General features: G+C 43.9%; 1 protein-coding gene across 2 annotated transcripts in view; it reads left to right on the top strand.

Annotated features, from left to right (window-relative positions):
- Positions 1-12,564, top strand: part of EGFLAM (EGF like, fibronectin type III and laminin G domains) — a 110,485-nt gene that overhangs the window by 60,794 nt on the left and 37,127 nt on the right. For both annotated transcript variants that reach the window (XM_035100773.3, XM_088653126.1), the window contains exons 8-12: positions 3,703-3,818; positions 6,716-7,058; positions 7,431-7,531; positions 9,894-9,994; positions 11,071-11,215. In XM_035100773.3, coding sequence (XP_034956664.1) covers positions 3,703-3,818; positions 6,716-7,058; positions 7,431-7,531; positions 9,894-9,994; positions 11,071-11,215 — 806 coding nt within the window. The remainder of the gene's footprint in view (positions 1-3,702; positions 3,819-6,715; positions 7,059-7,430; positions 7,532-9,893; positions 9,995-11,070; positions 11,216-12,564) is intronic.

The following is a 12,564-nucleotide window of genomic DNA, read 5'->3' as shown; positions in this document are numbered from 1 at the left end:
GATTTCTAGAAACACCATTACTTTAACAGTTAATTGATCAGTTGCCTGTTATGATCTGGAGAGCACTTCATCAGTTGCATAAAACTTCATCTCATTCTCGCTCCGGGAATAATAGTAGAGCCTTTTACAAATATCCCTGCTTGCTTAGAGAGACAGTGCTATTTTATGACACTGTTGCGTTACATGACATGATCCGACGGAGGAAATGAAAGAACACAAAGGGCTGAAAACACTGCAGGGGGTTAGATAGCTTCATCTTCATGTGTGAAGACACCAAAATAGGAGGAGACTGTAAAAACACATGGCCATGACACTTACCAGCTGCATCATTGCTTGCCTTTAATAAAAAAACTCTTCAGCTAACAACATAAAGAGTCGATGTATTCTTTGCAGCTGAAACTTTTCCCAGAGGCTTGGAGAAGTAAGATGAAAACCTTTTCTGACTGTGGGTCCATGTTTTCCAACTTATCATCATTGTAATTAAATTGAATACAGTGGTACCTCCGGTTATGAACTTAATTCGTACCGGAGGTCCATTCTTAAGCCGAAACCATTCTTAACATGGGGCCTCCCGCTGTTGCTGCGCCGCTGGCGCGCGACTTCCACTCGCATCCCAGGGCAAAGTTCGCAAGTAGGGGCATCTACTTGCAGGTTAGCGGAGCTCGTTACCCAAAGCATTCACAAGGAGGACAGTACTTAACCCGAGGTTCCACTGTACCAACCCTTCACCAGCAAGTCTAGACATCATCTCCTCTTAACCCTGATCATATGGGATTATGAGATTTTGGAGTTGATCAAAATTTGGAGAGCTACCTACCTTGCTAGCTACCCCTGGTTGTAACAGGTTCTGCAAGGATCTGAAGCACTGCAAAACCGTTTTTGACCAGTGGAGACCATAGGAGGGTAGGGGAATAATAAGAACAACAATGTTGGTAGTGTGGTGATTATGTCCTGTCTCCTTCATGACATTCTCACAAGTGACCTATTCCGTGTCATGTGACACGGCAATGGATTCAAACTACAAGAAAGAAGATTCCACCTAAACATTAGTAGAAAGAACTTCCTGACAGTAAGAGCTGTTCGGCAATGGAATTTGCTACCAAGGAGTGTGGTGGAGTCTCCTTCTTTGGAGGTCTTTAAGCAGAGGCTTGACAGGCGTATGTCAAGATTGCTTTGATGGTGTTTCCTGCTCGGCAGGGGGTTGGACTGGATGGCCCTTGTGGTCTCTTCCAGCTCTAGGATTCTTTTTTTAAAAAATTAAAACAAACTTTATTTTATGTCACAACAAATACAATCAGTCAAAATCAATAATAAAAAAAACAAATTACAACCATAACAATGTTGCAGTTATCTTGTTTTTCCCCTCATCACCCCCCCGCCCATCCTCCCACCCCCCCTCCCCTGCGACTTCACAACCTGGTCTGAACTAATCCCATTTATCTTCCTTTTCGTTCTTAATATACATACCTTACTTTAATATTTACAATAAATTCATATCATTCTTCTCATCCATCAAGTTTCCTAGCTCAATCTCTCTTATCCTACTACAATTGATACTTTATATTTCTTTAAAAAAAGATAGAACCTTTAGACATTGGAGATAGGGTTTAGGTTCTCTACCTTAGTTTGCATATAATCTATAAATGCTTTCCAATTATTTTTTGAATCGTCCTCTTTTATTCCTTTAATTTCTTCATATTTTATGGCCAGATTATAATAATTATAGAGTTTCTTTTGCCAATCTTCTTTTGTTGGGACGGAAGCGGTTTTCCAATTTTTTGCAATTAACACTCTTGCGGCAGTTACGGCATAGCTTATACAGCATCTATCTCTGGGGTTGACATCTTCAGGCAACATTCCTAAAAGGAGCAATTTGGGGCACTTCTTGATCGGATATCTCAGAATTTTCTTTAATTCCCTATAAATTGTTTCCCAAAACACCTTAATTTGTTTACAATTCCACCACATATGTATGTGGGTTCCGATTTCCTGGTTACACCTCCAACAGATGTTGCTCAATTCTTCCAGCTCTAGGATTCTATGACTCTATGATTCTAGAGTGGAGCTGTGGTCGCGGTCCCATCGTCTCTGCCAGTCTCTCTTCAGCAGAGATGGCTCTGTTGCTGCTGAGCAACTCTTAAGACATCAGCGACTGATAATGCGGCCCTCTGCACTGGTGGCAAGAAAGATCAGGAAGAGGGAATTAGGGAAAAAATTGCCGTAAATTCCAAGGGAGATTCGGAGGTCTAACTAGAAATACATTGTATGTAGTTGTGGAGGCACCCCATTTACAGTCTCTCTTAAAATATATGGTTCTGATGGCGTATGCAGAGGCTTTGTTTTGATATACAGTGGTACCTCGGTTTAAGAACAGCCCTGTTTATGAACTATTCAGTATAAGAACTCCACAAAACCAGAAGTAGTGTCCCCAGCGGCGTAGCTAGCCGCCTGGCTGCCTGGGGCAGCAAACGTGAAGGCACCCCGCCGGGTGCATGCGCCATGCGTCACGATGCATGAGGCATGACACACGGCGCATGACACATGCATCATGACGCGCAGCGCTTGCGCGCACAGGAGGCATGCGCCGCGGTGCCGCGACAAACCCTGCGAGCAAGACGCGGAGTGAGGCAGCCTCGGTTGCGTCGGGGCTTCTCCTCCATGGTGGCATCGCACGCCGTCGGCCGTCGGAGGTCGTCAACCCTGTCCAGCCTGCTGCCCCCCACCCAGCCTGGTGTCTGGTGCCCCCCCGCCCCCATATTACTACGCCACTGAGTGTCCCGGTTAGCGAACTTTACCTCAGTCTACGAACGGAAGCCAAACGGTGGAAGGACACCGGTGGTGGGAGGCCTCATTAGGGAAAGTGTGCCTCGGTTTAAGAATGGCTTTGGTTTAAGAACGGACTTCCGGAATGGATTAATTTTGTAAACCGAGGTACCACTATACAGGCAGCGACCATTTTGTGCACAACCCCATTGCATCAAACCCAGAAGGGACCCAGAAATGTCACAGAAATACCACAAAACAGGGTGGGAGGCTTTTTCAATGGTGTTTCATATATGTATGATTTCACTTAAATGTGCGATGCCTTGGAACGTCACCTCCGTGAAAATTGGGAGTTGCCTTTGGGTAGTACAATAAAATCTTAATTACTTTACTTATCACATCTCTGCCAGCTGCACCCCCATCACTGCCTTCCATGCATCGGAGAGGAAAGGTCTTAAGGTGAGCCTGCTCTTTGCCTGCAGTCTCCCCGTGTGAATTACTACCCTGCCTGATCAGGGATCTAAATTACACTGGGAGCACTGAGGCAACAGGTACGTGACAGAAGGGGTGGAGCAAAAAAGTGTGGCTCTTCTCTCCCCTCTCATGTGAATGGAATTGCATAAGGAGGAATGCCCAGATAGGACTACTGACACGGAATAGTAGTAGGTCTACTGACACGGAATAGGGCTGTGATATGTGTGTGTGTGTGTGCGCAAATGCAAGTGGGGTGTGTGTGCCAAACTGGGTCTTTGACCCGGGTGAAATAAAGCCTAGTTTCGCCCCGCCTTCAGGACCCTTTAACCACATTGTTCTATTTTACGTAGCCTGGCGTGCTCTGGTCCATTGGGTCACGAAGAGTCAGACGCGACCAAAGGGCTAAACGACAAAATGTGACTGAAACAATATGTGTGTGTGGCTATACCAACTTTGTCTTTGCAGGCCCGGAAGAGTTAGGGAGTGGAAGCTATGGTCATCGTTACATTACAGAATCTGGACTTGGAGACGACGAAGGAGCTGACATCGATGATTCAGACTACGATATTTACATTGACGAGGTAAAGCTAAAAGTGCCACTCTGGTGTTTAGGTACCTCAAAATATTTTGCGGGGAGGTTAAAGTGTTTAGGTCTGAAAAATATAGGGTAAAAATGTTTAAGCTCATGGATATTCTGATGATGTAATAGGTCTTTCTCTGTATGTTGGGGGTCAGGAACATTTTTTGTCCCGAGGGCCGCATTTCCCCAAGGGACAACCTTCTGTGGGCCACATGCCACTGGTGGGCATGGCCGGAGGCAAAAGTGGGTGGGCCAAAGATTCTTATCTTTGTTCCATCATTCTTTCCATGCAAAAGCACTCGAGAAGGGTGCTGTTTAGGGCTGTTAAGGGATGGAGCAACAGTTCCAAGAGACAGATAACTCCTAGCCTGAGTTTTCCCACCCCGCTGTATGTCTTCATTTGCTTTGGTCTCACTGACTCCTTTTGCTTCCTCCTGTGATCACATGAAGCCATAACCTTTTTCAGACACAATGTGTGTTCACTGGATGTGTGGAGAAGAGCCTGTTTGAGTGCAGCAGAAGGACTGTGAAGACCCTACTCTGTACATGCAGGCTCTGTGCATGCAGTTGGGGAGCCTGCTTTTTGCAGGACATGTAGAGCTGCCTGGCCATGGGTCTTTGTCACAAAATGTAGAGAAAGGGGGGAAGTCTGAGGAAGATGAATGCAGGATCCAGTGTACGTATAGGATTTGGAGTGGTCCAATTAGTTCTGGTGAAAATAGAGGGGAAAGGTTTTGAAAACTGGAATAGTGACGTCTTAGCCTCGCAGGGGAATGCAGAAAACAAAGGGGAAAGGGTTTTTAAAGATAATCAAAGCCTATGTAACTGTATCTAGCCAAAACTGTTCGTGGGACCAGTCTTCTGGCTCAAAAAAGCAGGCTCAAAATAAAAGAAAGAAAGAGAGAGAGAGGAAAGTCAGGAACAGCTTCAAAAACTGGAGGTGAAGCATGCTCAAAGCAAGACATTGCTTCTTCTCGCAAAGAGAAGGCAAACAGCCAAGCTGAGCTCTAGGAATCCCCAGGACAAAAAGAAACCTGCCAGCAAAATCAGAGTGAAGCAATAATAAGTGGAAGAAGAAGGGGGCTCAAATGCTGAAGGGTAGCCTCATTTTGATCTCTCCAACACATCCAAATGTTATACTGGTTTGCTTCATCTTGCCCCTTCTTTTTCTCACAGAAGTTCAGTTTTTCTCTGTTAGATTCAGGGGGGAGACACCTGCAGAAACAGTTTTCCATTATTTTGGGGTATCATGGTATTTTTGAGGCTAATCAGGGTGCATGGAGACTCACGAAACTGGCTGAGAGCCGCTAGCCATAATTCTTGTACAGTGGTACCTCGGGTTACCATCCTCGGGTTACCATCCTACTTAGGAACGCTTCGGATTACGAACTCCACAAATCTGAAAGTAGGTGCCCCGGGTTGCGAACTTTGCCCCGGGATACAAATGCAATCCGCTTCCAGGGCCGCGGGAGGCTATGTAGAGAATGGGTGCCTCAGGTTAAGAATGCTACGGGTTAAGAACGGACTTCCAGAACGAATTAAGTTCGTAACCCGAGGTACCACTGTATCTTCTTCACACTGGTAAGTAATCTCAGCTCAACTAAGGCTGGGCCAGACTTTTTGCTTTCCACACTCTAGAAAGGCCACCCCAGCGCAGCCAGCCATACAACGTGAATAATCTTCACACTGGCCCATGATCTCAGTTTGACTAAATCCTGGCCAGCTTTTCTGCTTCTCATGCATCAATGGGGCAGCAGATGCAATTCTGCCCTAAAACTTGCTTTAAAAAGGGTTCTTGAGAAAACACTGCTCCCATTCCACTCCATGGCTCTCTGGGGCTCTTGACTTCATCTTGCATGCAAAAAACAGCAGCAGCAGCAGCAGCAGCAACAACAACAACAACAACGTTTTTCAAAAGGATCCTTCCAATCTGGATGACTGGGCATTAAAATGGTCATTGCGGTTCTGTGTCAGTCAGTGGAAAGTGATGAGCTCTGGGGCAAAATATTTTACTTTTACATGTAAACAAATGAGGTCTCAACTTCCCTGATCCCTTTTTGTTTATATCAACTGAAATAATTTTGTGTTTTTTGCCTGCTGTATGGCAGCTGTGAGTGGTCGGGAAACAACAGATTTCATGCCAGGTATAATTAGGCAACAGATCAAAATAAAGATGCCAGTATCACAAGGCCTGTGCACAAGTCTGTGGCATGACCACACTTGGAATCCTGTGTATCGTTTTTGTTTGTTGCATCTCAAAAAGGATGCTGTAGAGCTGAGACAAGTGCAGAAAAGGTAATGTAATCAAGTCTCTGGAGCGACTTCCCCTACAAGGAAAGGTTATGACATTTGGAGTTATTTAGTTTAGAAGAAGGTGAGTAAGAAAGGGCATTATAATGCTGTATAAAATTATGCACAGTTTGTAGGAAGTGGATATAGAGGGGTAGGAGAGCTGGGGGGGGGATCCAGATAGTACATGGGTAGACGAGTCTAAAAAGCCTAGGACACAAATTTTCATGGCCCTCTAGTGGCTATGGTGGCTCATTTACCAGAAGTAATGTATTTAGTATACAGTACCCTGGAAGTGTATACAGTGGTACCTGGGTTTTCAAGCGTCTCAGAAGCCAAACATTTCAGTTTTCAAATGCCGAAAATCCGGAAGTAAATGCTTCCATTTTTTAATGCACCTAGGAAGTCAAACAGCTTTTGCTGTGTGATTTTCAATTTTTCTCAGTTGAACTTGCGCCTTGGTTTTTGAACGTTTCGGAAGTCGAGCGGTCTTCCAGAACGGATTACGTTCGAGAACCGAGGTACCACTGTACTTGATTCTACCCAAACTAAACCAAAATCTGCAGTTAATTATGCTAAACTTACTTTTACCTTTCTGTCTTCCATCAGCTCAAACCACTTCCTGCTATCAAAGGTGGCAACAGGAAGTTTTTGGTTGAAACCAAGCTCACGCAGGAGACTAATGCAAGGCTTCTTTCTAGACTGCTTTCATCGGCTTCCTCTCCTATTAGTTCCCCTACAACAACAACTCTGCCGCCACGTACCACCACAGCAACCAGCATTACTGCCAAGGCCACCAGGTGGAACAATGGAGCTTCGGTGGTGCGGCAATCTGACCTGTCCTGCGATGAAACCATCTGCTCTACTGACAGCTTCTGTGTCAATGATTACGAGCGGAGTGGTTCTCGTTGCCACTGCAACCTTGGCAAAGGAGGAGAGGGTTGCTCAGAAGGTTGGTTTACTTTAGCATTTGCGGTGTATGCTCTGCAAGTTGTTTTTACCAGGGGAGATTTGCAAAGGAGCATCCTGTTTGTTTGGTTTAGCACTAGTGGACATACAGGGAACAGTTGGAAAGGGGTTATGGGCAGGTGGTGAGCTATAGAAAAATCTATGGAGAGAGCACACATTTACTCTTTGGGGCGTTAGCTGGTGTGGGTTCTTCAAAACCTAAGGCTGTGAAAGGCTAAAGGGAAGGCAGAGCCAGACTGTCAGATGTGGCTGAGAAAGAAAATTTCAATAGAAAATGCCTTTTCTAATTCTTAAATGTGTCAATTTTATTTGGAGGTGAACTGCTAAGCAATGTGTTCTTATTGCTGTCTTCCAGATGTTAGTATTCAGTATCCTCAGTTCTTTGGCTACTCATACATGACCTTTGAACCTCTGAAAAATTCCTACCAGATTTTCCAAATTACTCTCGAATTTCGGGTAAGTGTGTATGACCTTGAATCCACAAAGCCCTTTTAAATAATGGGTTACATTTTGACTCCTGCGAAGAATAGTCAACAGGAAAGTTTTGCAAAGCACCCCTTCTCCTGAAGCAGCAAGGTTTTTGATCTTTTTAAAGAATGAAATATAGGAGAGCTGTGAAACAGTGGCTTGGCGCTCCTCGTGCTTCTTGAGAAAGAAAGAAATTTCTGAAGCTGAATGGAGAAATTGTATCAAACTAGAACAGGTAGAATATTGTGCTGGAAGCCATTTTTTTAAAAAATAAAAATAAACTTTATTTCTCGTCTTAAAAGAACAACAAATCAAAAAACAAACAATACAAACCTATAAGCAAAAAAAGACAAACAAACAAACAACAAATACAAATCTACAATTCTACAATAAAACCATCAATACACTCCAATTAAAATTCTCCTATTACTTGCTTTACCCTTTTGTTATTCCTCTGCTAAATCTAACTTTATCCATCCTTATAATTCCCCTACAAAATATCAATATAAATATAAGTATATCCCCGTGTGGCTCTAATCCCAACAAATCGCTAACTCAGTTTTATATTCTTTTTCCTAAAATAAACTTCTACACATTCCCATTCCATTAGAGATTTCTGTTTAGATATGTTTCTGATTATTGCAGTCATTCTTGCCAGATTAATGAATTCTATTAGTTTCACCTGCCATTCTTGAACCGTGGGTACCTCCTCTTTTTTCCATTTTTGACCAATTAAAAGTCTTGCCGCTGCGCATGCATAAAGAAAAACATTTTTCCTATTTTCAGGTATATTCTCGGGTAACAAGCTTAATAAAAAATACTCTGGTTTTTTTCTGAAGGTGATTTTTAACAGTCTTTTCATCTCCTCATATATTTCTCTCCAAAATTTATTAATTTTTTTACATCCCCACCAGCAATGAAAATAATCGCCCACCTCATTATTACATTTCCAACAATTCTTTGATTCATTTTTATAAAATTTTGCTAATTTATTTGTGCTGGAAGCCATTTGAGGCCATGTTAGCATTCTCTCAAGGAGACTCAAAACATGAGTGAAATAGGAAAGCAACCTCCACTGGACTTTCCCAACAGTTTTTGCACAAGAAGCCGCCTTGGTGATGTGATTCCACATAGAGGGAGTCAAGCAAAGAAAAGTTCAGGTTCCACTAAGGGAAAATCAGGTAGCAACCTGAATAGCTTCTCCAGAAGCTCAGGCTGGAGAGTTGTATGACCTAGCACAATTGTTAGTTCAGCAATAGGCAAACCAAGACTGGGTTTTAAAGAAACCTAGTGAACAAAGCCTCTTCAGTTAAAGTTAAACCCAGGTGGCGCTGTGGGTTAAACCACAGAGTCTAGGGCTTGCTGATCAGAAGGTCGGCGGTTCGAATCCCTGCGACGGGGTGAGCTCCCGTTGCTCGGTCCCAGCTCCTGCCCACCTAGCAGTTCGAAAGCACGTCAAAGTGCAAGTAGATACAGTAAATAGGTACCGCTCCGGCGGGAAGGTAAACGCCATTTCTGTGCACTGCTCTGGTTCACCAGAAGCGGCTTTGTCATGCTGGCCACATGACCCGGAAGCTGTCTGCGGACAAACGCCGGCTCCCTTGGCCTATAGAGCGAGATGAGCGCCACAACCCCAGAGTCGGACACGACGGACCCTGATGGTCAGGGGCCACTTTACCTTTAATCTGCTCCACTTGTTGTTGACTTCGATGCCACAGAAGAGACCGTGATTCTGCTGGAGCATCTAGGCTGGGGTGTGATTGTCCAATTGCTATGATACAATGATGATGATGATGATGATGATGATTTAATCAGCTTCTTATTTGCCCTTTACCATGGGGTCTCAGGGCAGGTTATAACAATATTAAAATACTGTACTGAAAACAGTTAAAGCATATTGCCGTAAAAATAACAAGAGTGAGTTCTCAAATATTTATCACAAGCATCAAATGCTAGGGGGAAAGAGGTGAGTGCTCAGAATCTGACAAAAACTACTTAATGAAAGGGCCAGGTGTGTCTCTGCGGAGAGGGAATTCCACTGCTTAGAGACTGGGACATCTTATTTGCATTCGTGGGGAGTTAATGGAAGCAAAACTGAGCTCCCGGTGCAAATATGAGATGTGACTGAGCTGTCACTATGCTGTGGTGGCTAGAAGAACTGGGCTTGTGACCAAGCTCAAATCCTTTCTCGGCTGTGGAATTCCCTTTGGTGTTGCCTAACCTACCTCAAGTGGCAGTTGCTCAGATCAATTTAGATGAGCAATTTAGAAGAGTTTTGGAATAAACAACAAATGAATAGAACAACTTGGGCTGACCTCACTTATATTTTTGCGTGCTTCTATATTCCCAGGCTGAAGCGGAAGATGGTTTGCTTCTGTACTGCGGAGAGAATGAACATGGGCGTGGGGACTTCATGTCCGTGGCAGTCATCAGACGAAGCGTTCAGTTCAGGTAAGAACTACAGAACGATGCCAGTGGGACTTTGGTAGTTTGGCTCCATGTCTGTACAACAAACATTGTTATATATCCTTAGTGAAGCTTTGGAGAGAACTCCTCAGGTGATGCCTTGGCCAAGCTCCTATTTAGCTACTCTCCTGGCTGCCCCTGGTTGGGTACACATTGCCTGGAGGCAACCAAGCAGAGATGTTTTTAATAACTGAGAGGGGGGAAGAGAAAACAGGCTCCCACTCCCTTTTCGGACTTCCAGAGTGCCACAAAGGAGTTGCAATTGGCATGGGCAATGTTGCTGATGTTGCCTGTTTTGAGCATATACAGGCTAGATTCTTTTCAGGAGGACATCTCTGCGAATGAGATATGTTGCAAGGATAAGGGTGCAGGCAGTGATCTCTCAGAAACCTACTTCTTATTTTCTTTTAATCACACCCAAGTGATGGATGCCAAGCAAAGGGGGAAAGAGAACATTTCCTTGTCAGTCAGCTCACCAGCAGCTTGAGTTTCATATAAAGAAAACCGGCATTAATAGTACAGGCCTACCTCTCACCAGGGAGCCAGGAGAATTCCCAAGATAAATTATTGTGATAGCAGTAAGTCAGATTCTAAACCCGTGCATCTCCAAAGCCATTTTTGAAATGTGTTGGTTTCTTGTTTATATATGTGATATATTTTCCTGTCTGTAGCCAGAGGATGTGAAAAGCTCAAGGTCCTCTCTATGGGGAAAGGAAAGAGATTAAAGAAAACTCTTTCTTTCTCCCTCTCTATCCATAATAAAAGAAAGAAGGTTAGATATAAGCGTCCAGTGAACAGCCTTGGGGTACGAGAGAAGATTGCATCATCAAAGCTAAATAGGTGTGAACCTGGTTACTAATTTGGATGGGAGACCACTTAGTGTGTTGTTTTAAAATATATACTTAGTTGTTATGAAGAGATAAATGTGAGCCATGTGTTTGGCTCTCATACACTGCTTTTGAATGTTAAAAAGAAGCGGGGCGCTGTCTTGAGGGAAGATCCTTTAGGGTGAGTTAAGTTCGGTCATTTCCTGAGAGGTTGTCCTGTTGTCCTGTTGTCAGGTTCAACTGTGGTTCTGGAATTGCAGTAATTACAAGCGAGAACAAAGTGAAGCTGGGTAACTGGCACAGTGTGACTGTGTTCAGAGATGGAGTAGATGGATGGCTTAGGCTGGATAACAGCCGTCCAGTTTCTGGTAAATCCCAGGTGAGTCATATACCGCTTATGAAAGGGAATGCTCTTTTTAAAGCATTTCGGCAGTGGGAGGGCACTGGAGTGTCAGGGATTCCCCAGAGCTGGGAATGGCCAACTTCTGTATCCTCACCCCATATTCTGGGAGCCAGAGCATACCAATGTAGTTGTGTCTTGTGACTCTTCTGGGGACATTAGGGAGCCCTTAGTGCTCTCTCCGTCTCCCATCTTCCCACATGTCACTACGTACACCTGTTGCTTCACTTTTACCTCTATGATTAAATCACTCTAAAATATCCCAAAATCAACAGCTGCCGCCACCTACCGAATTGGAGAGTCTGTCAAATATTATAAATGGTGAAATGTATGCAAGGTACCACCTTATAGGTCTGCTGGCTTCCAGTGTCTAAATCAGCCGATGACCCTAGAGGGTTAAAAAGGCTGTTTTTAATCGAGATGTTAATGTAAGGGTGATATAAGCCCAGTTTGAGTTTGTTTAACAAAAAATAATTAATGGTTTATTAACCAATGCAGAGAATTGCAATCAGGGAGCTAAATTGTGAAAACCTGTTTGGTTCAAGCTTTGAATGCCTTTCCTAGCTGATATTATAGTCAGCCTATTTTATTTAATTCTATTTTATTTTAATTTCCATTTCACTTCACTATTTTTACTTCACTTCACTTTACATGGCTATGAAGAATCCATAGCAAAAGGCTCAGGAGTTGGACATGTGGCTCTCCAGCTGCTGTTGGACTTTAACTTCCATCCACGCCAGCCACCATGTGCAACAGTCAAGGCTAGTGGAAGTTGCAGTCCAGCAGCATCTGCAGCCTATAGGTTCCCCAGCTGTGCATTAGCTGAAACCGGGATCAAAGCCCTTCTCTCTGGCTTCCTGGCAGAAGAGGCAGTGTCTCATCCAGAGAGCACACCTTCTCTTTACCCCAACTGAAAACATTTTAACACACTTCATTGTATACGTATAGGGTCTTGCTTCTAGAACTAATGCAATGTTTTGGACCTGCGTGTTTCTTTTCCTTAGAAACTAAACCTTGAGCCATTAAAACGACCAAATATCTGGATAACAATTTGCTGGGGCATCTGAGAACCAGATAAAATTGCTGGGAAGTATTTCTGTAGTTTGCCATCTCTGCCCCGGACTTGTGACTAGTAAATTGCCTCCCTTCCTCAAATCCTGGAGGTGGGCATGTTTTGAAGCTGTTTCTTATCACAAGGTGCCGAATTCTCTAGTTATGATGTTGCCCAAGGCATGGACTGAAGGCCGATGATACAGCATAATTGCTAACGCTAAAGAAATCTGACTCTGGTCAGGCTAAGAACATAAGACAAGCTCTGCTGGATCAGA

This window comes from Zootoca vivipara, chromosome 10 (genome assembly GCF_965207765.1).
Source record: "Zootoca vivipara chromosome 10, rZooViv2.hap1.1, whole genome shotgun sequence".
Taxonomy (NCBI): Eukaryota; Metazoa; Chordata; class Lepidosauria; order Squamata; family Lacertidae; genus Zootoca; species Zootoca vivipara.
Note: the sequence above shows the minus strand (reverse complement) of the source record. Positions and strands in the feature narration are given on the sequence as shown.